Raw genomic sequence first — 25,000 nt, 5'->3', positions numbered from 1 at the left:
TAACAGAAGGATATGGGTTGCTGCCGTTGTTAGTTTTGTGTGAAGATCATGGCATCCAATATGAATGAAAATAAGATCAGCTCGTGTTGTGGACAGCTTGAAGAAGAAAGAATAAAAGAAGCCTACTGGATCACTTTTGCCTTCTTGGTGTATAAGAACATTTTTAAGCAGGAACCATTATTAGTACATGATAATCAAAAAGCGATATCATGTGTAAATAAAACAGATTTGGATAAATATCGGGAGAATGTCTATTGGTTATGGCACGATTTGTTGGACGTGTTGGATGCAATGGCGCCGTACGAACAAGATTGGGTCGATAACACGCCACAACATGAGGAACAGAAACACATTGAGAAACTTCTTCTGCAGCGTGACCAGTTTTGCAAAACCTGTTGGTACTGGCTAGACTTGATTACTAATTAATGGTGTTAATGAGTTTGACCGGTGTTAAGCTGGTTTTCAAAAATCTTATAAAGTGACTGTGACTGTGCTTATCACACATGACTTTCAAGATGAGTTACTCAAAATGTGGTCTCTGTCTTCAAGACCTTGAAGTGATCAAGCCCGCCTCTGGTATACCTTATATTCGCTGCTTAAATTGGAAAGAGTGTCCCTTCTTCTGCCCTGAAGAGAGTATCCATGGCTATCAACAATGCGTGTGTGACCGTGTGATCCCTGAGTACAAAGTATTTGAGGGTGGTAAGCGGCTACTGTGCAAGCATATGGAGACGCCTACGTTAAGGGTGTCACGATCAGTAAAGAATCCATTCAGACCCTACTTTACATGTAGAAGGAAAGAGACATGTACATACTTTCAATGGGCTGATGAAATTTCTGTGGATACGTATTCTGCAAGGGGCTCTCCAGTTTACGAACCAAAAGAAAAAGCAAAGATGGATATGATGCAAAGACCCAAGCTCATGAGACAATTTGCAAGAATAGATAAAGTGACTGATTCTATGTAAAATTCAGGAGCATCGTTTGCTTTGAAACTTGATTGTAATAATTTCTTATGTTTATTCAATAAAATAAATTGTGTTGATATGAAATATTGCCTCGTGTTCATTTTTTTTTTTTTTTTTTTTTTCATTTCTGGGTGTGCGATAAGGATGAAAAGCAAACCGGTTTGACGGGATTTTTCTAGTCTACATTATTAAGGAGACCCTTTGGTTTTTCAAACCAACCCTTAAGCTTGTTTCAACTCGTTTGGCGATGACGTCGATGTCTTCTCGTTGTCAGCCCTTAAACTTGTTTCAACTTTTTGACTGTGACGTCAGTGCCGTCTCGTTGGTTCTTAGCTACTCCATTATTCTTTCCCTATATAAGCGTGATACTATCCGGCTGGTTGGGCGGAACCGTACCACCAGAACAGACTACACTTCACTCCAAATAAAAGAAAAAATATATAATACAATTCAAACCAAATATATGACGTGTGCAGTTCATTTAAACTCCCTGCCGCCATCTTGAATATACCCTCGTACACCTACGTGGTATGTATCTCATTATAAACCCTAATCAAAAAACCGGTTTGGGTAGAATTTCCCACTGGCCGCCATTTTGAAAAATTTGGTCTATCCATTCCCCCTATACTACTTTAGAAAATAATTGACTCGCTGCACCAGATCTTCACCGTTATTTATTTTGTTGAAAAACATTCACAAAAGGAGTTAATTTTAAGCATGAAAATTCCCTCCGTCCAAAAGGATTTGGTATGTGATCTTATTTGTCGCTTTGTGAGAAGGAAGGGGGTTGATGCGCCATTCTCAATCGAAACTGGAGGTGAGCTATTCATCAGGACGTTGAATAATCGGGGAGTAATCTCGCTCTTAACGTGTGCGCAACTTGATTTTTCACTGGATTTTGTAATTAAGAAAACATTGGCAACAAAGTATGCAAAATAGACTGAAGAGGCTCCACCTGCGCCGATATTTGATACTGGAGAAGTTTCCATGAAATTTTATATTTATTGATGGTGACTACTTTTATTTTGCATCTAATGATTTCTGAATCGAACCCTCCGTGAAAACAATTTGTTAGCCTTCATACGCGACAGGTGGAGAGTTGGCCAGTTAAGAATTTCGTACCCTTTATTGTGGTAGAGAAACTAGAGAAAAGAGTTAACTCTTTTCTCTAGTTTCTCTACAACAGTAAAGGGCGCGAAATTCATAAACGCATTTTTTTTTTCTCAGAGAGTATTTAAAAAGCATTACATTATTTTTAACCTAAGAAAATAGGCTTTCCAAAAACACATAACCTATTTACAGAGAACTAAACTTTGAGAGAGAAGGACGAAGAGAGAGGAAACGACACCAACCAAAGTTAAAACTTACCAGTCGGACAGGCAGATGTGACATGGAGCGAAACGAAAGCTGAGGTGATAATAAACTGCACTATAGGAGGATTTACTAGCGACCTTTGCCTACCCCTCAAGATGGCTTCCATAACCGTTATGAGTCCTACTTTATGTGCGTATCACATTCTATTTTCTAGATGAACCAATCTTTTTACAGCTTAGGATGCAAACTTAGCTTTAAAGTATCATTCTACGTCTTCCAGGAGGGCTTAATTATTACTCCACTCCACTGACGTCAGCGTGCTTTGCAATGGAAATAGTGTTTAGTCGTAACCTTAAATAATTAAAGTAATATATGCAAGAGAAATCTGACCTGAGCAGTTTCGTCCGTCTCCAACATACCCTGCCTTACAAGAGCAATTATATGAACCATTGGCGTTGATGCACTCAGCGTCAGAGCTGCAGGTGTGATTTTCAACCAAACACTCGTCAATATCTGAGAACAAAGTCAGTAAATACACCATCAATATTTCTACACCAGCCTATATACTAAGTTTTCAATTAGCAAAGTACCGTAGATTCCATTATCGAAGACAAACTAATCCACGATAAAATGTTTCGTTTTCTCACCGGTACAATTGCATCCATCACCAAAGTATCCTCAGGGGCACCCAACGAATCTGTTCCTCACATTATCTGTTCCCCAGAGGAATCTTGCTGGCTGGCAAAAATACAGGTGTTTCGATGAGCTGGCTGGGAAATTTTGTTATTGATAGAGGTTTTCCCTGGGAATTACCGACTTTTTCTAGCATTTCAACCCGAGCTGGCTGTAGAAACTCTGAAGACTGAGGACGACTAAAAAAAACCTGGGAAACCGACCAATTTTATCTAGCTGGCTGGGAAATTTCTTGTGTGTCTTGCTGGGAAAAAGGAACAGATAATGTTTTCCCAGCAACACTAAAAAACACCTGAAAATGCCTTAATAACATTTATTTTCATTAACTGGGGTATGATAATACATTTTACAACAAATTGGTCGTTGGGTGCCCCTGTATCCTGGTTGACATGAGCAAGTATACGATCCTTTGGTGTTGTTACACACTGCATCTTTACAGCAATTGCGCATTCGTGAGACGCATTCGTCGATATCTACGATTAGAGTAGATAAACGTGCATATAGAGGTACGCCATAACGTGTCAGAGAAATAAAAGGCCATGATTTGAGGACAAGATTACAAATATATCAAAGCCGGAGTTTTTTAACCATGTCATCCTATAGTTACCATCATGTACCTCACTTATTTAGTTAGAAACAGAAGTAGTAGCAGTGAGAGCAACAGTTAGACAATATGAGGATAGAAAAGACGAATCAAGGGATACCTTGTTGACAATAGGCAAACTTCCATCCTGGAGGACAAACACAGCGATATCCTTTGTCTGTATACCCAGATTGACAAACACCTCCGTTGTCACAGCGACCTACCTTATCACAGGCACTCTTTAAACAAAGACAAAAATAACGCTGGCTTACTAATGATTTTTTTCTTATATGTGGCGGTCTTACTGTTATCTAAAACCCATTACCCGGATCCTCAATCCTCTATATTAGCCGTCTAAGTCAACCCTGTCTTGTATCTTTTTATTTTTAGAAGCACATCCCAGGGGATTTTTACGGATGTGTTCACAATAGCCAATCATAAGAGGACTTATGGTTGTCCATTAATTACGTCACAATGCAAACACCTGAAACACGAAGGTATTTCGAAATAATGAAACACATAGCAGTTCTAAAAAATCTAAAAATATGGGATATTGGACTGGGTTGACTCAAAGGTATAATACGTATGGAGTCTCAAGGTAGTGGGTTCCAGCTGTTACGTTATCGGTCATTGTAACTGATGAAATCGTAATCTCTAAAAATATAGGACAAAGCTGGCAAGGTGTCCTTCTATCGTCAGAAACGGATACTTTTTTGGGGGTAGTAACCGTGTTAATTTGCCCATCACATTGCTAGTATTCAGATCTGTTTACTTTCGCGGTGAAAGTCACTCATTGTATGTTAACATTGTTCGCGTTGGTACTCTGTGTGCATGTGCATGATTTTTCAGTGTTTGTGAATTTACGTTCTGTACGTTCTAATGTCTTTCTCTCTAGTTCTTACAAAAGCCACTGTAATATGAACAGGAACATGAACACGAACGAGTACACAATTACGTACAATAACGCAATCTAGAGCATAGAAACCGAGGACAAACACAAACGGAACAATGCTAACGCCAACACAAACAACGTAGAATTGAGCCCAGCTGGTTTCCATATAATCGCCCGGATCGCCCCGATCGGACGAAACGGTGTATAGGCGATCCGGAAAATTCGTGCGATTTGCTGTGTCCAAATTTCACTCCATCGTTTTGATCGCTTAGATAGAGCGGAGTTCTATCCGGGTGATCACGATCCCTGCAGTCGTCTCTTTCCGCTACTGTTTCCATAAATTTGCCTATACACTGTTTCGTGCGATCAGGGCGATCGATCCTAGGTCTGGCGATTGTATGGAAACCATGTTTTTGAGAATTGAAACGCGAAAAGGAACACGTTAGCATTCAATTGTGAGTGGAAGGACGAGGACTAGTACAAAAGGAAATTCTAACTGAGATTAGGAGTAGCAAACAAGAGGATCAATTCAATTTTCAGGCTTACGTCTGCTCCATGATAGAAGTAATCCACTTTGTCCTTAAGCTCTAGACCATGTCTAAGATGAGTGGCGTTGTTCAGCTCACATCTGTAAAGTCCGTTGTCATTTTTGTGGGTATGAATATTAACACTAACGCAATGAGAGTCTTGATAGCATCGCCACTTGCATTCTTCTAAATCGTGGACTTGGATAGTCGTAATGTTATGTTTCACCAGCCGTTTGTGGGCGAAGAAAAAAAACGATGGGAAGACAAGTTCCCGACAATCATCTATAAAATCAAAATTAAGTATTAGAATCATCATTATAAACTACTGTAACCGAATGCTGAGATAATTAGGCTAACCCTTTTCCCTTGATCTTGAGTACAAGTCCAAATCAGTAGGTAGGATGATGTTTTGAATACATTTAGCTCAATTTTCTCGACCTGAAGGAGAAAATCTCGAGCCCCGGTTAGTTATGGAAACGTGCATTCGCCTGTAAAGTACTTTCGTTCAGCTCTGAAAAACTCATCCAGATGCAACTGAGTTTTCTCATATGTACTAGCAATCATTTAAAGCCTTTAAGTCGCTTTCATTGAAAATAGCAAAATTACTGTCATTTGATTTTGCCGCTGTTAGTCGTACGCTGACTAGTTGCAGTATACGTAAGTTACTCATTTCGGACTAGAAACAATTTTTATGTAGCTGTCGACTAATCCAACAGAGTGCGAGGAATTAACGCTGGTATTGTGTACGCTCTTGTTCAATCAGAATTGAGTAATTTTAATGAAATCATTATCGAGAAACGTTAATGGCACCACGAATTAAAGTTCTCTGCTTGCAAATAAAGAGCTATTCCTTAATCGATTTTCTTGTGTATCGGATAATGCGAGAATCCAGTGAGGGAGAAAATCGTTTGAATTAGAAAATAATTGACTCGCTGCACCAGATCTTCACCGTTATTTATTTTGTTGAAAAACATTCACAAAAAGAGTTAATTTTAAGCATGAAAATTCCCTCCGTCCAAAAGGATTTGGTATGTGATCTTATTTGTCGCTTTGTGAGAAGGAAGGGGGTTGATGCGCCATTCTCAATCGAAACTGGAGGTGAGCTATTCATCAGGACGTTGAATAATCGGGGAGTAATCTCGCTCTTGCCGTGTGCGCAACTTGATTTTTCACTGGATTTTGTAATTAAGAAAACATTGGCAACAAAGTATGCAAAATAGACTGAAGAGGCTCCACCTGCGCCGATATTTGATACTGGAGAAGTTTCCATGAAGTTTTATATTTATTGATGGTGACTACTTTTATTTTGCATCTTATGATTTCTGAATCGAACCCTCCGTGAAAACAATTTGTTGGCCTTCATACGCGACAGGTGGAGAGTTGGCCAGTTAAGAATTTCGTACCCTTTATTGTGGTAGAGAAACTAGAGAAAAGAGTTAACTCTTTTCTCTAGTTTCTCTACAACAGTAAAGGGCGCGAAATTCATAAACGTTTTTTTTTTTTTCTCAGAGAGTATTTAAAAAGCATTACATTATTTTTAACCTAAGAAAATAGGCTTTCCAAAAACACATAACCTATTTACAGAGAACTAAACTTTGAGAGAGAAGGACGAAGAGAGAGGAAACGACACCAACCAAAGTTAAAACTTACCAGTCGGACAGGCAGATGTGACATGGAGCGAAACGAAAGCTGAGGTGATAATAAACTGCACTATAGGAGGATTTCCCATGGCACATTTCTCACAGGTCAGTCGCAAATTAAGACTCGAAGTCGAAGTCTTATTAACACTCAGAGATGCAGATGTCAAATTCTTGTATTGGACTAATTATGATATCCGTCGCCACAACAGAGTAGAGTTTGTTTTGGAGCCCACTTTCGATATATTAAAATTCAGTCCTAAACAAAAGGCGTCATCCCAGTGCCTCGAGATGATGCCTTTTGTTCAGGGACTTCGCAAGGTTATTAAAATTTTCTAAAACAAACTCGCCTTTAAAAAGCTAATATAGTCGGTGCGTTTCAAGACCTTTGAACAGTTGATTTTATTGGGAAAAAGGCATAAGGGACACTTCGGAAAATTACAGATATCCCAATGCATAATAACACTATTTTTAGATCCATTAATCAACGGAATTAAAATGAGCGCAAGTTGTATTGGCGAATGTGGCGAAAGTGACTCAAGTTCATGTTGAAATGTCGGTAACTCAGTCATTTTATTTGCAAATGAAGTTGTCTCTACCGACACAAAACAACGACAGCTGTTAGTGCTATTTCTCTTATTTAAGAAATTTATTTAAGCCCTTACAAGTGGGTGAAGGAAAATAGGAAGATCTTTATCAATGCTAAATAATCCCAAAAACAATAACAAGTCAGAGGGACGGAGCGCTTTACCTTTTCAGAATCTATACATTTCACATAATTTTTTAGTTTACCAGCAGTCATTCGTATATAAGTAAGGTGCAAGTCGTTGCTGTGAAAATTTTCAAGTCACTTTTTAAACTGCTAGGAGCTCAGTAATTTTTTCAAACCAAGTTGACTCTATTAATAATTAACAATAGACAATTTGTTTCCATGCAAGCCATCTTAATATACTTGTCTGTGTTTTGACCTGGAAGGCGCCAGCTTTTATTCTTCTTTGTCATCTACTGTCACGGCCCATGCTGGAGGACATTTGGTATTTTACTGCCCGAATTAAAATCATTTATTCGTCGTGACGAGGTACAAAAATAATGATTTTCGTTTGTCTCACGATGTGGTAACGTATGTGGAGGTGTGGTATCGAGTCGATTCTTATTTATTCCTCTTTCCCTCGTTTCTTGGAAAATTTGCATGATCCAAACAACTTATTAAGTGGATCAGCTGGCGACGTTTTGATTAATTAAGCATACTGCCAGTTTTTCTCAGGCGACCAAAAAAATAAACGATCGATCACAACGGAGCAGTAATGCTGTGTAGTGTAGTTTAACCAGTAAACCTCATTCTCATTACGCCGCCTGATGAAGACCAGTGGAAAGTAGTCGAAACGCGCTGATAAACATAACAATTGACCATATTGTCAGAGAATCAATGGAGCATGAGGTACTTTTTGAGAGTTTAACAGAACTATTAAGAATTTTTTTAAAATCTCACAACAATCTTAAGATTTCCAAACGGCGGATGTGTTGACTCTGGAAATATAAAGCACAACTCTTGCCACTGGCCATGGAAAGAGAGAGACTGGAACACCAGACTCCCTAATTCTCAAGCACTCGATGTTTTAGATATGATATTGACCGAATGCAAAAACGGCTGTCACTAAACGTAGCCAAAACGCTTTGCCGGGGCCGGGGCCTAGCAAAATTTCCGCAAAATTTCGCAAAATTGTTCTCAATGTTTTTTTATTTTTATTTTTTATCGTAAATTGGATTCGACCCTTGACGTCCGAAAAGAATCGGCTAACAAGTTCCCGTGCGACTCTGACTTTACCACAAACCGTTTATAGGAAAGTCAGACAACAACACAAGCAAATGAGAACGTTTCGTGAAATTGCTTTCAACGAAATAAACTTTACAATGCGACTTTAAAGTGTGGAGTTCAGAGAGTCTTCAGTGTCCTAGGCAGTTGGTGTATATTCCATAAACTCCAATTTCAGCAATTTCTGAAGTTCTATTAATTTTGAAAAACAAACTTCGATTTTCGAGAAGAGAAAGCCAGATGCTCGCAAAAACCAACCTCGATTTTAAAACACAAAATAACAAAGTCCGATTTAGAAAAATAAATAAATGAGATGTCCCTTGAGAACTTTCATAGCTTTCGTCGGTTCCTTCATTGTTTTGACTAATTTTCACCTTAAACGAAGGACAGATGCCGGTTATTCGTAAATAACAGTACAGGAAAATGGCGACAAAAATTGAAACAAGACAAAATGGAAAAAAAAAAAAGATCCGGCCCCGCGTTTTGACTACTAAGGAGTTAGGTATATCTCTGAGTGGCTCGTCGGCTCGTTGGTACATCTTTAAGCTGCTCGGCGGCTCCTTGCTAAAATTCAATGTTTAAACAACAAATAAAGTATCTTTTGAGTGACTCGTCGATGAAATTCTATGTTAAAGGACGAGTAAGGTATATTTTTGAGTGGCTCGTCGGTGAAATTTGGTATTACAGAACGAGTAAGGTATATATTTAAGCAGCTTGGTGGCTCATTACTGAACTTCAATGTTAAAGAACGAGTAAAATATATCTTTGAGTGGCTCGGCGGCTAGCTGGTAAAATTCAATGTGAAATTCGAGTAAGGCATACCTTTGAGAGCCTCCGCGGCTCGTAGGTGAATTTTATTGTTCAAACCAGGCTTTAGAAAAGGTTTTACAAAGCAAAAGTGAGAAATTTGATAGATATGTGACGCAATACGAAAACAAAGAAGAAAAGCAATAGTCTAACTGTTTTTCGTTTTCGTTCCACACTTCTTCAAGATAATGAGCAAAGCTTTGAACAGCGCGCGCAAATGTCAACCAGTTAAAAGGTTTCGTGATTACACTTGCTTTTTACTGGGTTGCCCTATGGCAATCCCAGTCGGAAAATGGGTGGGATTTTTTCGGTGTTTTTTTTTTCCGTGTCGGTAAAATATCTCGCTTGTCACTCCCCTGCTAAGTGGTGTGTTTGTGCATAGAGCCTTCTGCTCGTATTTTCTTAGGATAGAGAGGGTAGTGGAAATGCGTAGATTTCTCTGGTGGACACAGTAGAATGATAAACTTAACCTGCAATGGCATCGAAAGTCATGTAACGCGAATGGCGTTTTAATGGATCTTTAAACAAAATATACCCTAATGGAGCTCAATAATGGAAAGTCAGTTGGATAAACTAGGCAAGCGGTGAAAACAAATACCTGGAATCGTAAAAGCGACGAGCAATGGACGTCGACAACAATCTATCGCCCGTTGAGCCGAAATCAAAGTGAGCTGTATTTCTAACTTTTTACCAAGAGTGTGCTGTTATGTAGAACACTGAAACCAAATGAAAAAATTTCCGGTATATATGTGACGAGTAATGGACTTCGACAACAATCTTTCGCCCGTCGAGCCGAAATTAAAGTGAGCTGCATTTCCAATAGTTTTGTACAACACTGAAACCAAATCGAAAATTATCTGGTAACTTATGGGTTTAACAAAGTCAGGTAAAAAAATAATTGGAAATGTGACAGTGAATAATTATTTGAAAGAAAGCTTGACTATTTTGTGCATCATCTTTATTCAAGGAAAAGGTTCTTATGGAAAGGGTTTGAACCTGAAGTACATGGTAATTTGACACGATTGAGTTTCTTGTCTTTACGCACGAAATGAAATAGGAAGAGGTTTTCGCCTCTAAGAGCAAATATGTTGTTGTTTCAATAAATTTTTCGCCGGAAAGGATTCTGTGGTATTTTCTGCCTTAGTGAATTATAATATCATGTTGTGTATTGAATTTTCGAGCGAAAGGTTGAAATGTGATATGGGAGAATTTTTTTAGTATTGCTCTGTAAGCAGGAAGGGTTCACGAAAATAAACAGGTCGGTTGGAAGCGTGCTTGAGTTTCAACAAAATGATCCCTAAAATCAGTGAAAAATTGTGACGCCGATGAATGATAAAGTAGCTGCTATTTCCAAAATGATGGACTTACCTGGTGATAAATAACGTCGCACGCGTCTTGAAGAGTAAATTTTGAATTTGCATAAACAAATGGTCAACCTCAAGAGTTGGGCGCTAATGATCGTTGTTTTGACTTCGCTCATTTTATTGTCAAACTTTATAACTTTATAACACTTGACAGAAAAAGAAACTTACAAAAACCCGGTAACTTGACACAGATGCTTCACTGTTTGGCAAGTAAACATGCCGCGGGAACTTAATAACGGCGCCAGCTGAATTCCGGCCATGTCACTTTCGATTTTGCGATTTATTTGTGCAGCCAAAAGTAGAATAACAAAATTGAACATAGCAAAAATCTCCCAAAATGTTTGTCGCTGATCGTAACTTTTTATATTCTATATTCACGGTTCAAAATTAATGTTGTTTTCATGTCGTAAATATTTTATTCTCGATCGACCATCATTGATTCATTTCATATACCATTTCATCATTGATTCATTCCTCACGGGACCATTAGAACCCACAAATGACCAGCTCCCAACATCAGTGGCCTCATAGCTCAGTTGGTTAGAGCGTCGCACCGGAATCGCGAGGTCACGGGTTCAAACCCCGTTGAAGTCCTGAAGTTCCCTTGAATTCTTTTTTTGGACTAATTGTGCGTAGCTACAACAGAGCAGGGCTTCTCTTGGAGCCCACTTTCGATATATTAAAATTCAGTCCTAAACAAAACCCATCATCTCGAGGTTCTGGGGAATAATTATCATCATTATCATTATCATTATCATTATCATTATCATTATCATTATCATTATCATTATCATTATCATTATCGTCATCGCTATCGTCATCGTTCTCATTATTGTCTTGGCTGATTCCCTGCTTGTTAACTGCGGATAACGAGCACTTTCTCAAAATAGAGAAACAAGTGAACAAGCAGCCGCCTGCCGTTTTACCATTGCGTTCAATTCCTTCCTTGTACTCTGATTTCCCTTTAGGGATCCATTCGCCTGTCGCCTAACATGCCATCTTTCTTATACACGAGCGCATTACGCCTTTGTAAGTAACGTATTGTAAGGGTGTGGTGGCGAACAGTTGGTTGACGGAAAAGGCACAGAAAGAGAGAAGGAAGAGTGAGAAGAGAACACCGCTGAGAGTCATTAGTGGGAGCTGCGTCAATCACAGACAAAACCCATTTGTCCGCCGCAGCAGGCGAAAGAAGCAGTAGCAACGGAGCTGAGAATTTGGGCAGAAGTGTCGACCGAAAGGAATTCGAAGAGCTAAAAAAAAAAGGGAAACCAACGAGAAGCGTTAATGCAAACGTGTGGATGAAATTGTCAAGGAACAGCGGATTGTTGTTTGTTTGTTAGTGGGCTTGACTTGAAGAGGAACTTAAAGAACTCGAAAGCAACTGAACTGTTTAGTATTGTAAATATACAAAGTAAAGTAATTAGTTTATTAGTGTTATAATTTAAATATTTTTAAGGCATTAGGTAGATTTAAGTAAGATAAGATATTAATTTAGAGTAAGTGGCTTTAGTAACTGTTATACTTGTAGTTAACTTATCTTAAATTAAAAGTCGTATGCGTTTTCTTAAAATTAATGGTTGCTTGTTGTGCGATTGTGGGAAGGGGTTTGGGTGTATTTTTTTTTTGTTTCGTTAGCGTTGTGTTTCTGTTCCTGGGCCATCTGGACCCACGTCACAAGGAGGAAGACTACTATAATTCCAGCAAACGTGTGGATGAAATTGTCAGTTACAAAAGATTCGTAAGATTTTTACTTGTAAACAGCTGCGGGGTGAGTTGCATGGAAACTAAGCCCCCCCACCCCCCTATCTCTGTTCACTTCCGTTACTTTTTATGCATGCTCAATGAGACAAAAAGAACAGCCAGAATCGTTCCTCAAATTGATTCCCCTGGAGCTCTGTGTCTCCCACCACCTGCCACAAGATCACGGATTCTGGGAACGAGATTGTATTTCCTTGCTGGTCATTAAGAAGCCAGTAGGCATATGTTTATGAGACCCGAATTGTAAACAAAGAATTGTCTATTATGATTAGTTTATCACACTGTACGCGTTTGTTGTGTTTGGTCAGATTAATCTTAAAATTGGTGATCCAAACAAAGGCAAAACTGAAGCAATCACGCATTACAACAAACGACCTTTACCTTGGCAGCTCAAACCATTTCCAGTAAAACCAATTTTACAGGTGCAATAAAAAGATGCAGATGGCATTAGCATCACAGACTGGGATTGAAGCGTTGCGTTCGTCTGCGTCTGAAAAAAAATCGGAAAACAACGAATGTAGATACGATTCAAGAAGTTGTGTGAATTAGAAAGTTAAGCAGACTTCCCTCCTTCCTACCCAGCGGTATTGTATCTGTTTCCTCGAAATGAAAGAGATCATTTATGAAAACAAAAAGCATCTCAGAGCGAGGAGAGAACCAAAAACAAACTCAACCCACATATGACGCCAGGACCGGGAATCGAACTCTGGTCACATTGGTGTCACTGCTCCTTGCATTACATTACATTACGTTAAAATATCCTGAAAACGGCATAGAAATAAAAAGTGCCTTTATGCAAGGCGCCTCTTAAGTGTCTCAAGCAACCCACTTCTAGTCAGCATGTCACAAGAAACCAACACAACTTGGCCTGGTTTAACTGAATCAAGCCAGTACCTGTCACTGACCACGCTGTTTCCTTCACTCGCTTTGATCTCGGAGCAATATTCGGCAGGTATCTCTTGGATGGATCCCAGTGGAACTGTAAAGTTGCAAACAATGGTTCAAATTCAAGTAAGTTGCAAGTTGCAACCTCAAATAAGTTGGGGCTGCATTCGGAACTCTTTCATCAAATTAAATATATACAATGTGTAGTTGCTTTTTATCGTGGAAGTGCAGTTTGATATCATCAATCTAGTTCAGGTACTCCACTTTAACAACCTGTAAGAAAAACTAGAAATGTACGTATTTACCTACACGCCATAATGAAATATGTAGCACGAAGTGTCCCTTTCAGTACTTGCTAGCGATTTCCAACGTTACAATAAAAGTAAGTGGTAGAGTCAGCGTTCTCTTTAAGGCCTGGAAAATTGCTGAAAAATGGAGGGGGCATCCAGTTGACTGTTTACAAAGCGAAGGAACTTCGACCACAAATCTAGCGAGTGGCCAGAGCGAAGTACCCTTAGACTCCCGTGATCTAAAAGTTTGCTTCCCTAACTACTTCCAAATAGATTTCTTCGTTGGCTGGTCATTAGAATTTGGTGTTATATTAGGATTATATCTTCAAATTAAAATGACGATAATCTTTATTCTCAATACTTGTCTACCTGACAGTATATTGAAATTGAGAGGCGAATTTACATACTCTTGCATACTGATCAATCCTTGTATAGTCAAAGGATTAAGAATGGCATCATCAAGACCCAGTGCTCTATAGACCGCACCATGCTGCCTTCGTATGATATAATTCTCCGTTTTACAGCCTTCGTTCATTACCTCGTTAAGTGGAACGATAAAGAACCCACCCAGCATTCGCAAAGAGTGCGGAATATCGATGGTTTTCAAAGTGACGCCATCAAATTGTAAAATCAAAATTGCAAGCTGTTTTGAATTTTTATCTACAGGAGGCTAAAGGAGATCTTGAAATCACGACGTCTTTCGTTTCGAAAATACAACATTTTGAATTTCCGAAGTGTCACCTTGCGTGACAGCATGATACAAAAGCTAGTTGGTTGAAAAAATGTCTATCCCTTTGAATCTCAGCAGTTTGAGGGGTTCAACTACATTACGAGATGTGTTGATACACATGTATTTTATCCCATAAACAAAAAGTAAGCACCTTCATCGGAAAGTGAACTCCAGCTGTTCTTGTTGATTTCTTGCCGCCGTATTGGTGCAGAACGGAGGTGCATTAACAAGGCGGCTCCATGTAAAACTTTTTAAAGTTGCGTGAAACTCTTCCAAAAATAACTCGAAAACGTTGTATCGCACAGACCTGAGAATTGGAAAGGTGATTTAGGAATTTGTCTCTCCTACAACATATCAAAATTTTCGCTTTTTTCATTGAACGATTTCGATTTTATTTTTTTTGTTCCGTGACAGTGAAAACGATTTGTAGTTCCTTGCTATGTCCTCTGTCTTACAGAGGCAGGCGGAGATGAAACTCTGCAAAGTAAGGCACGGTTCCTTTTTTTTATGGGATGGGGGGGGGGGGGGGTGGGGGGGTGGGGCTGGTGGGATTTGGGGAAGAGTCATTTGGAAATTGTCTCCTCCTCCCTCAGCCACCCTATTTTTCTTGCACATGCCCACCCCCCTCTCCCCTTTCCCCAAAGTGTTACTTTGTATATTAGACATTGCTTAACATATCAAATAATACAGTGGAATTATAATATTCCTATATTGACTTCATTTTAACTGTTGCATCTGACGTCGCATCATTACAATTATAATGATTATAAGGCATTCTTGAAAAGTACTTGCGCTAGAGGGAATGTTTGCAAAATGTACATAAAGCTGTTTTTTTTTTTGGCAATCTAATTTCAACTCAAAAGAAATTAAAGAAAAGTCAATTTCAGCTCGTCTATTTATTGCTCGTCCTGAACGTGTTGCAACTGGTCGCTCATCTACGTCTTCCTTCTGATTCGTCTTCTCCCTCAGAGTCACTAGCATCACTATCACACTCATCATTTACGCTATCATGGTCACTTTCATTTGCTTTACTGCTTTCACTCCTGTTGTCATCATGATCATGTTCACTCACTGCGGTCTGCTGCAAGCAATGTCTCACTGTTACCTTTATTTTTTCACCCTTTCTGCTTTTCAGATGCTCCCTTATTCCATGATGCGTTAAATATTTGTTTAATTCCGGCACACGAAGCTTTTTGAACATGTTCACGTCTTAGCATAGACACACGACGTGTTTATCATATCTGCGTTGCTAATCCCCACCCAGAGAGCTTCCCAGTTGTCTTCTCCCCACCCCCACCCTTCCCTGACAATCTCTGAGACCTGCATTAGATGTAGCAATGCTTTTCTTCAGACGGGATGCTCGGTTGATCGCTCACCTCCTACAAGCAAATTACTTTACTAACGAGGCAAGGAGCAGGATGCTCACCAATCTTGAGCCGAATGTTAGGGACAGGGTGTACTGTATCCTCTGCCCGACGAACATTGCACCCAAAGCGTAGGTGAATGGAACAAGAAGAGGAAGATGAGGAAGAGGAGGAAAACAGTAGCATCGAACAGGAAGAGAGCAGCAAAGAGGAAGAAGAGTATAACAGAAAGGATCAGAAAGGAAGAAGAGAACGAGGAAGAGGAAGAGTAAGGAGGCATTTTATCGGAGTGAACGCCCATTGATTTGTTCTCTGTTTTCTTCAGAACCTGAGTCAATAAGTGATATTGTGCAAAGGGAAAATGATTTTATAAGCATGCAGTAGCATTCTGGAACTTAATATTTCAAAAATATTGTACCTTATAGCAAGATTTTTTTTTTTTTGATAGTTTCCGGTCACATGTCGACTTTAATATATCCAATTCACACCAAAGTTAAATTATATTTGTAAGGCTGTTTTGTCAAACACCGGCGGTTAATATTGGTTTACTTTTCCTGGAAGTTGCTTAACCGGCTGTTTGTTGACTTCAAATTTACAGCACAATGAAATTAGAAATCCATGCTCCCATTTAATCTTCTTCTGAGATGTTGTTGTTACCATTCTGTTAAACCTATTTGTAACAACAAAAGATGACTTGCTGGTGTGACGGTGGGGGATTAAGAGTATGACTGAATGCAATCCCAGTTCAGAAGGTGCTATTCATGAATATAATATATAGATTAAGCCAAGCCTAAAAGTAGAGCTCTCTGGTTATTTAATCTTATTGCCTGTAGGGTTATTAGTGAAAATAAAAGGTTTCGAATTGTCCGCGTTATGATGTTTCCGGTTGCTGCTTTAATAATTAAATCATTTTCTTTGCTTTCTTGTGTAGAAAAATTCATTGCCTAACTAGTGAATTCCATGGTAAATTTTATGCTAAAAATCGATATCGCATGAATCACAAAGCAATGAATGCGATATCGGTTTTTCGAGGGAAATTCACTTTGGAATTCACCAGTTAGGTAACGAAGTTTTGTTGAACCGCACGTCAAATTTCAGCGAGTGAATGGAAAAGGAAAAAAGCCAATTCAGAGTCAACTGTCAATACCCAGCGAATAGGAATCACGCTAAAATTAGAAACCATGAAAAAAAACTTTGTCCGTTAAAAGTCTCAAAAAGAGTTTTACTGATGTACTTTATTCCACTTTATCTCTGAAAACGAGATCATTCACATTTTGATTTATTTCAGTGAAACACGCCATCTTGGCTTGAAACAAGAATCGGCAAAATATGGCAATGCAACCAAGAAAACAACTTCAAACAAGATCCGCTCCAACTCTAAATTACCTTTAGGTGCTTTAAACAAACATCTCAAACCACAAGCTAGTGAAATTTCCCCCTAATTTTACGAGAACTCATTGTGATTACGTGTTTATAATATAAGGGCAAACTTTTCTTGTCAGTGTCGAAGCACATCAAACTGTGGTGCTGCGTCGGTGGGGTAGTAGTATACAGAAATTTGGTTTTATCAACGGAGTTGATAATGTGAAATTTTCACCGTACAGAGATTCTAAAAGCTGACGTTTCGAGCTCTGACGATTGGAAGTGCTAAAGCTCGAAACGTCAGCTTTTAGAATCTCTGTACCGTGGCCCATTCACATTATCAACTCCGTTGATAAAACCACATCGAAAAACAGTTGGGCAAACGGATTAAAAAGGCACTTGTTAACTCGCATTTTAAGGCAAAACAAACACACAATTCAACTTTATCTTTGTGTCCAAAATAGTACAGATCATTTTTATTTAAGGGCGGTGCCTACTAATTAAAGATATTTTTGCCTCGGTGTGTGATTATGCAGGAAATGTAGATCTTAACAATGCAAGTGGTATTGAAATCCAAAAAGAAAATTGGGGGTAACCACGCATTTTTCAAAGATAATTTATTAATAATATTTGGGAAAAGCTTTAAAATACAAAGCAATGTATGGCGTTCTTTCTCAAATATAATTGAATCTTAAAAATGTTGGTTACCCCCAATTTTCTTTTTGGATACTAAGAGTACTTACTTAGATCTACTTTCTCCGGATAGTTTTAAACCGCGCTAAAACATCCCTGTACTAGTAAGCATCATCGATAGGAACCCGAGTATCTCGAGATGCACAGAACGTATGCGCAATATCAATAGTAGGCGCCGTCCTTAATTCCAGTTTGCAATAAAAATTCGATTTTCATTCCTGAACAAAGGAAAACCGATCCACTATTTAAAAATACGCATCCACTTTAAATGGCGCATCCGTAAAATTAATAAACGTTTTAGTACCCAAGGAAAGCATTTGTGGAGTAACTTCTTCCACCAAGTATATGAGCTATTACTGGTATTCTGTTTTGTCGTTATCATTCTCTTTCGCACTCCTTTCGTTTCTGTTCTAGTCATAGGTCCTCCAGGCATCATGTAACCTTATCAGAACTTCTAAAGATATGCCAAAAATCGCAATACAGAAAAAAAAGCAGCTCTAAGCAAATTAAAAAAATAAACACTCAGCTTTAAGTTAATATCCGTCCGATGCTTGACTTGAATAACTGCGTAGCCGCCAGTTTGGACCACAGCTATCATGATATGTCAAACTGAATTGAAACCAGCGAAAAATGCAAAAAGAAGACATTTTCCAAACCGTTTTCCACCTGAACACGAAAAGCGTTGACTGTGTAAGAACTATAGTTGACGTAGTATCGCCGCGTAGCCGCGTCGAGCCACAGAAAGCGCGCGAAAAATGAAGCCTCGCTTATGTTTAGGTGAGTTAACCTGGGTTGAGTCTGCAATCCAATCGAAAACCAGTACCTGGTCAGAGGTCAACTAAAAAAAAAAAAAAAACAGCTGACCTCGGTGAGCTCTTAGCTTGAGCCCGCGATATGGTCGAGTGAAACTGATCAGCCGATATCTTGGTTTGACAGTTGTCTATTGATCAAAACATGGATGTCCAATGTGAAAGATGTAATGCTGTAAACTATTGTAGCATGATACTGGTCAAATTAGAATACATGGATGGGTGGAAGTACGGACTTACGTACGTATGTACGAATTGTCGATGACGTCATGGCTATAAAACCAAAATGGTGCTCCGCGCGGGCGCAGCTCCGCTAAAAAAAAAAAAAAAAGAACTCTATAGTACCTTTCGTTTGCTAAACAAAGTCAATAGCCCTGCAACCTGCGGACGTTCTCCAAGCCCTGCTGGTTCAGTGAACCATCCCCAAAGCGAGAAAATTAACGGCTTGTGGCGAACATGAGGCGAATGCCATGTTGATGGATTGAAAGAATGTAGTTTCAGTTAATTGAGAGGCTATTACATTTCTTGTCATCAAATCATAGGATCCTTCAGTTTGAGCCTTGCTTCCCTCGTCGTATTTTTGCGTGTGTTCATGTCTGAACCTACACTGGTTTCTCTTAGGGAAACTGATAACATCCATGCCAGAACACTGGACGAGAACCAACAGGTGACCAAGGAAAATTGCAAAGTAATTGCAGCCTCTAACTCCTATCCTAAGTGCAGCAAAAACGACGTAAAGCAACTTACTTGGGACCAATGCAAAATCAAATGATATCGTGGCAATATTCATTCTCGCTCTATAGATATTTTTTCCTTCTTTTTATTTAATTTCAAAATCATCATGACTTGACTGACTTGATATTTTCAAGCGACATTACTGTGGCCGTCACTGTTATCACTTCTTATAGATCCTTTTATGCTTTGAAATGAAGGAGCTGTTAAATGTCTACCTCGATTATGGAATCAAGCGAAATTTTTTTTCAAATGGTAAGACGGGGATACTCGGGGAACAATCTGAGTGTGGAGAAATTCGTGAAAAGTGTGGATAATATCTGAGTTCGAATGCCCGACCATGCACTGAGCTACATGGCGGACTCATGCAAGCTTCGCCATGAAACCAGGTTCAGATGCCAAAGTCCGTCTATGCTGCTAGGATTTGAAGACTTTGACGTGTGGAAATTTGGCATAGTTTGTAAGGGACTTGGAAAATTATTTGCTAGGCCCGTTACGCAGTTAAACAGATGAGACTGACTTTAAAAATGTGTTGCTTAGGGAGGAAGTCCAATGAAATCAATGTTTCGGGCGACAAGTTTATTGTGATGTGGTAACTTTTTTTGTATGTCAGTTGTTATTGTGTAAATAGGAGACCTTAATGATTTGTCCCTTTCAAAACAAGCATACCCATGGACTATGAACTAATTGAGAGGAATAAAGAAGGGATTAAAACAGGTGTAAAAAGAAGGGCGAATAGAAAGCGACAACAAAGACGAAAAAAAAAGGTTTATGTTCGTCGTTGTGTAATAAACTGGAAGGCACCTTTAACTCTGAATTTTAGAATGCAACTAATTGCAATGCAGCTGAGCTTAAAAGCACAGAAATTATGGGAACTGGTACGGGCCAAAACATCTGTTTATGACAGCAAAAATATGAGGGTGTTTTGACTGTTAAAAGACTTCATGCGGTATTTCTCAATTTCCAACGTCGATAAATTGTTCAGTTATTCTTCAAGATGAAAGAATGTTGTTTCAATAAGTTAGTTGCCAGCCGGGCTTTTAACGCTGACATTTTCAAACGACATTCTCGTCATCAACGCATATATGATAACTTTTAGCCTTGTTTCAATCATGATAAATATTTAATCACTGCTAGGAAAACTAGTGGAACTTTATAGAGCTTATTGATTAGGATAGAATGCATTCTTCAGATAATATGAAGTCAGTGTCAGCTACGCTTTTTGGATCACAAAAAGCAATCTGACTGAAACTTTATAATAACTTAAACATGAAAGCCCCTTACCTTGATTATCTCTTATGCAGCGTTGTTCTCCTCTCCTGAGTCGAAAACCCTAGCAAAAAAAATGTTAATTTGGACCAGTTAGATGTGTTCTTCTCTGACACCTACCCTGTTTTCTTTCAGGGAAACATAAGAAGAAACTAACCGACAACGTCCATCCCAGAACAGTGGACAAGAACTAAGGGAAGTTGAAAATTAATTCACTTTACTGTGTCCGTTATCATAAAACGCAGCAAAAACGGTCTCGGAAAATGTTACTAGGCCCGATATCGTGGCGATCTTATCGCTCAGTAGATACTTTTTTTTCTCTTTCTGTAATTTTAAGGTTGAAAACTTCAGGACTTCAACGCGGTTTGAACCCGTGACCTCGCGATTCCGGTGCGACGCTTTAACCAACTGAGCTATGAAGCCACTGACGTTGGGAGCTGGTCATTTGTGGGTTCTAATGGTCCCGTGAGGAATGAATCAATGATAAAATGGTATATGAAATGAATCATATATGAACTGCGGATATGCGCGGTCACGGGTTCAAACTCCGTTGAAGTCCTGGATTTTTCAGGCTTCTCTACGCAATTGTAAAAATTGCGTTCATAACTGCGAAGATCATAGCTTCACTTGATTTCATATCCGCATTTCATATATGATTCATTTCATATACCATTTTATCATTGATTTAAAGTAAGTTGGATCTAATTTAATACCTATTTCTCTACCATGTTTTCCAGTGTCCTGTGGTCTTCTTACTCGCTTGCTACTATAAAAATGACTAAGATCCTGCACTTTTACAACACAGCAGTGATGTATCTGGTGTGTAGTGTGTGTCGCGCAGACGCTCAGCAGTGCCAAAGTGTACACTCCACATATGGTATGATGTTAAGAGGCCATGTGTTTGAGAAACGCACTGCTGCAAACATGCTGACCTGCGGACAGTTATGTCACGCCGACATCCGATGTCAAAGCATCAATTACCTCATGAGTCTACATTTGTGCGAGTTAAACAATCGCACAAAGGAGGCGAGACCAAATGATTATGTTCAACACTCAGATCGGATATACGTGACAAGACCTAGTGAAAGAGGTATCGTTAGCTTGGTTCTTAACTAATAGACCAATTTCGATATATTAAAATTCAGTCCGAAACAAAAGGCATCATCTCGAGGCTCTGGGGAATAAACTCATACAAATCCTTATATTTATTCCCCAGAGCCTCAAGATGATGCCTTTTGTTTTGGACTGAATTTTAATATATCGAAATTGGTCTATTGTCGTAAAATGAGCCGAGCCAAGTGGGGTTGCCAATTCTGCCAATCATGCCCTCTGTACTGACAGAGGGCATAACGAGGAACTATAGATCGTTTTCACCGTCACGCAACAAAAAAATAAAATCGAAATCGTTCAATGAAAAAAGCGAAAAATTTGATATGTTGTAGGAGAGACAAATTCATAAATCACCTCTCTAATTCTCAGGTCTGTGCGACATATCGTTTTCGAGTTATTTGTGGAAGAGTTCCAGGCAACTTTAAAGAGTTTTATATGGAGCCGCCTTGTTAATGCACCTCCGTTATGCACTAATACGGCGGCGAGAAATCAACAAGAACAGCTGGAGTTCACTTTGCGATGAAAGCGCTTACTTTTCGTTCATGATGTAAGATACATGTGTATCAACACATCTCGTAATGTAGTTGAACCCCTCAAACTGCTGAGATTCAAAGGGATAGATATTTTTTCAACCAACTAGCTTTTGTATTATGGTGTCACGCAAGGTGACAATTTGGAAATTCAAAATGTTGTCTTTTCGAAACGAAAGACGTCGTGATTTCAAGATCATCTATAGCCTCCTGTAGATAAAAATTCAAAACAGCTTGCAATTTTGATTTTACAATTTGATAGCGTCACTTTGAAAACCATCGATATTCCGCACTCTTTGCGAATAATGCGTGGGTTCTTTATATCGCTCCACTTAAAGAGGTAATGAACGAAAGCTGTAAAACGGAGAGTTATATCATACGAAGGCAGTATGGTGCGGTCTATAGAGCACTGGGTCTTGATGATGCCATTCTTAATCCTTTGGCTATACCAGGATTGATCGGTATGTAAATTCGCCTCTCAATTTCAATACACTGTCATGTAGACAAGTATTGAGAATAAAGATTATCGTCATCTTAATTTGAAGACATAATATAACACCAAATTCTCATGACCAGCCAACGAAGAAATCTATTTGGAAGTAGTTAGGAAAGCGAACTTTTATTCGCTTTGTAAACAGTCAACCGGATGCCCCCTCCATTTTTCGGCAATTTTCCAGGCCTTAAAGAGAACGCTTACTTTTATTGTAACGTTGGAAGTAGGTGGCAAGTACTGAAAGGGACACTTCGTGCTACATATTTCATTATGGCGTGTAGGTAAATACGTACATTTCTAGTGTTTCTTACAGGTTGTTAAAGTGGAGTACCTGAACTAGATTGATGATATCAAACTGAACTTCCACGATAAAAAGCAACTACACACTGTATATATTTAATTTGATGAAAGAGTTCCCACTGCAGCCTCAACTTATTTGCAACTTGCAACTTACTTGAATTTGAACCATTGTTGGGCTCCATCCAAGAGATACCTGCCGAATATTGCTCCGAGATCAAAGCGAGTGAAGGAGACGGCGTGGTCAGTGGCAGGTACTGGCTTGATTCAGTAAAACCAGGCCAAGTTGTGTTGGTTCCTTGTGACATGCTGACTGGAGGTGGGTTGCTTGAGACACCTAAGGGGCGCCTTGCACAAAGGCACTTTTTATTTCTATGCCGTTTTCAGGATATTTTAACGTAATGCAAGGAGCAGTAACACCAATGTGGCCAGAGTTCGATTCCCAGTCCTGGCTTCATATATGGGTTGAGTTTGTTTTTGGTTCGCTCCTTGCTCTGAGATGTTTTCTCCAGAAAAACAAACACTGCCTAATTGCAGTTCGATCCGGAATGCACGGAGAACATGTTGAACGAGCCCCTGAGCTCTCTTAAGGTGTTCCTTGGGTAAACAAATTACAACAACAATTATTATTTCATTTAACTATCAATCATATAGGACCAAACACAAGTGTTCTACTATTTGGAAAGACTACAAACAATGACATCAAATTATAGAAAATTAACATAACATGTCAGTGGCTTTGATACGAAGAAAAGAAAGACTGGAGTTCCCGGAGAAAAGCTTCCCAGAGCAGAGTAGAAACGCCGAGTCTGCCCATGGAGTGGAACGAACTCGGGAAAGGGAGGCGAGTGTGCTCTCACGACTGAACTGAACTAAAAAATGCCTTTAGTATTTTGGGATAATGAAAACAAAATCAGTCAATAAAAGATGAACATGAATTGTTGAAATGACGAGGGGAAGAAAAATACTGGGTAGAAAAACCTTATGATTGTGATGAGCATGATGACGACCTCGACGACGACGATAAAGATGGCAATGACAATGACGATGACGATGATGATAATAAGGGTGATGAAAAGGTATTTCTCCTTCCTCCTTTTTGTTTTCATAAATGGTCTCTTTCATTTCGAGGAAACAGATACAATACCGCTGGGTAGGAAGGAGGGAAGTGCGCTTAACTTTCTAATTCACACAACTTCTTGAATCGTATCTACATTCGTTGTTTTCGGATTTTTTTTTCAGACGCAGACGAATGCAACGCTTCAGTCCCAGTCTGTGATGCTAATGCCATCTGCCAAAATACATTGGCATCTTTTCATTGCACCTTTAAAACTGGTTTTACTGGAAATGGTTTGAGCTGCCACGGTAAAGGTCGTTTGTTGTAATGCGTGATTGCTTCAGTTTTGCCTTTGTTTGGATCACCAATTTTAAGATTAATCTGACCAAACACAGCAAACGCGTACAGTGTGATAAACTAATCATAATAGCCAATTCTTTGTTTACAATTCGGGTCTCATAAACATATGCCTACTGGCTTCTTAATGACCAGCAAGGAAATACAATCTCGTTCCAAGAATCGGTGATCTTGTGACAGTTGGCAAGAGATACAGAGCTCCGGGGAAATCAATTTAAGGGGCGATTCTTGCTTTTCTTTTTGTCTCATTGAGCATGCATAAAAAGAAAAGGAAGTGAACAGAGATGGGGGGGGGGGAGGGGGGGGGGGGAGGAGGGAGGCTTAGTCTCCAGGGAACTCACCCCGCAGCTGTTTACAAGTAAAAATGTTACGAATCATTTGTAACTGATATTATATGCTTTGCTTGTCACTAGTTTAAAAAAAAGAAGAAAAAAAAAATGTAGTTCAACTTTTTTTTATGCCAATCACTAAGCGTCAAGATTGCGCAAGCGCGCAATAATATTTCTTTATTCAACTGAAATCCCTCTGCCATTGGTGATTAGTTCATTTGGTTGTCTTTTCGTCTCCCGTAATTGCTTTGGTTTCTCGAGACTTGATTTAAAACCACCCCAGTATCGAAATAAATGATAAGAATTCGAATTAATGATCTAGATCTGATCTAGATTC

The 25,000-nt window shown here is 39.1% G+C and overlaps 2 protein-coding genes across 7 annotated transcripts in view; one reads left to right on the top strand and one right to left on the bottom strand.

Annotated features, from left to right (window-relative positions):
• LOC138004197 (uromodulin-like) overlaps window positions 1–6,845 on the bottom strand; it is a 33,295-nt gene extending 26,450 nt beyond the window's left edge. Inside the window, exons 1-4 of one of the 3 annotated variants that reach the window (XM_068850648.1) lie at window positions 6,628–6,845; window positions 4,997–5,259; window positions 3,680–3,797; window positions 2,673–2,795 (exon numbers count right to left, since the gene is read on the bottom strand). In XM_068850648.1, coding sequence (XP_068706749.1) covers window positions 2,673–2,795; window positions 3,680–3,797; window positions 4,997–5,259; window positions 6,628–6,706 — 583 coding nt within the window. In that variant the 5' untranslated portion in view covers window positions 6,707–6,845. The remainder of the gene's footprint in view (window positions 1–2,672; window positions 2,796–3,679; window positions 3,798–4,996; window positions 5,260–6,627) is intronic. The other 2 variants (XM_068850645.1, XM_068850646.1) reach the window with 2 other exon arrangements.
• Window positions 6,846–7,814: 969 nt separating this feature from the next.
• Window positions 7,815–25,000, top strand: part of LOC138004200 (uromodulin-like) — a 27,100-nt gene continuing 9,914 nt past the window's right edge. Inside the window, exons 1-3 of one of the 4 annotated variants that reach the window (XM_068850650.1) lie at window positions 7,815–8,052; window positions 20,626–21,580; window positions 24,163–24,285. In XM_068850650.1, coding sequence (XP_068706751.1) covers window positions 21,217–21,580; window positions 24,163–24,285 — 487 coding nt within the window. In that variant the 5' untranslated portion in view covers window positions 7,815–8,052; window positions 20,626–21,216. Of the gene's footprint in view, window positions 8,053–11,566; window positions 14,009–20,625; window positions 21,581–21,846; window positions 23,240–24,162; window positions 24,286–25,000 lie in introns of those variants that run through there. The other 3 variants (XM_068850653.1, XR_011123770.1, XM_068850652.1) reach the window with 3 other exon arrangements.

The sequence above is a fragment of the Montipora foliosa genome, chromosome 5 (genome assembly GCF_036669935.1).
Source record: "Montipora foliosa isolate CH-2021 chromosome 5, ASM3666993v2, whole genome shotgun sequence".
Taxonomy (NCBI): domain Eukaryota; kingdom Metazoa; phylum Cnidaria; class Anthozoa; order Scleractinia; family Acroporidae; genus Montipora; species Montipora foliosa.
Note: the sequence above shows the minus strand (reverse complement) of the source record. Positions and strands in the feature narration are given on the sequence as shown.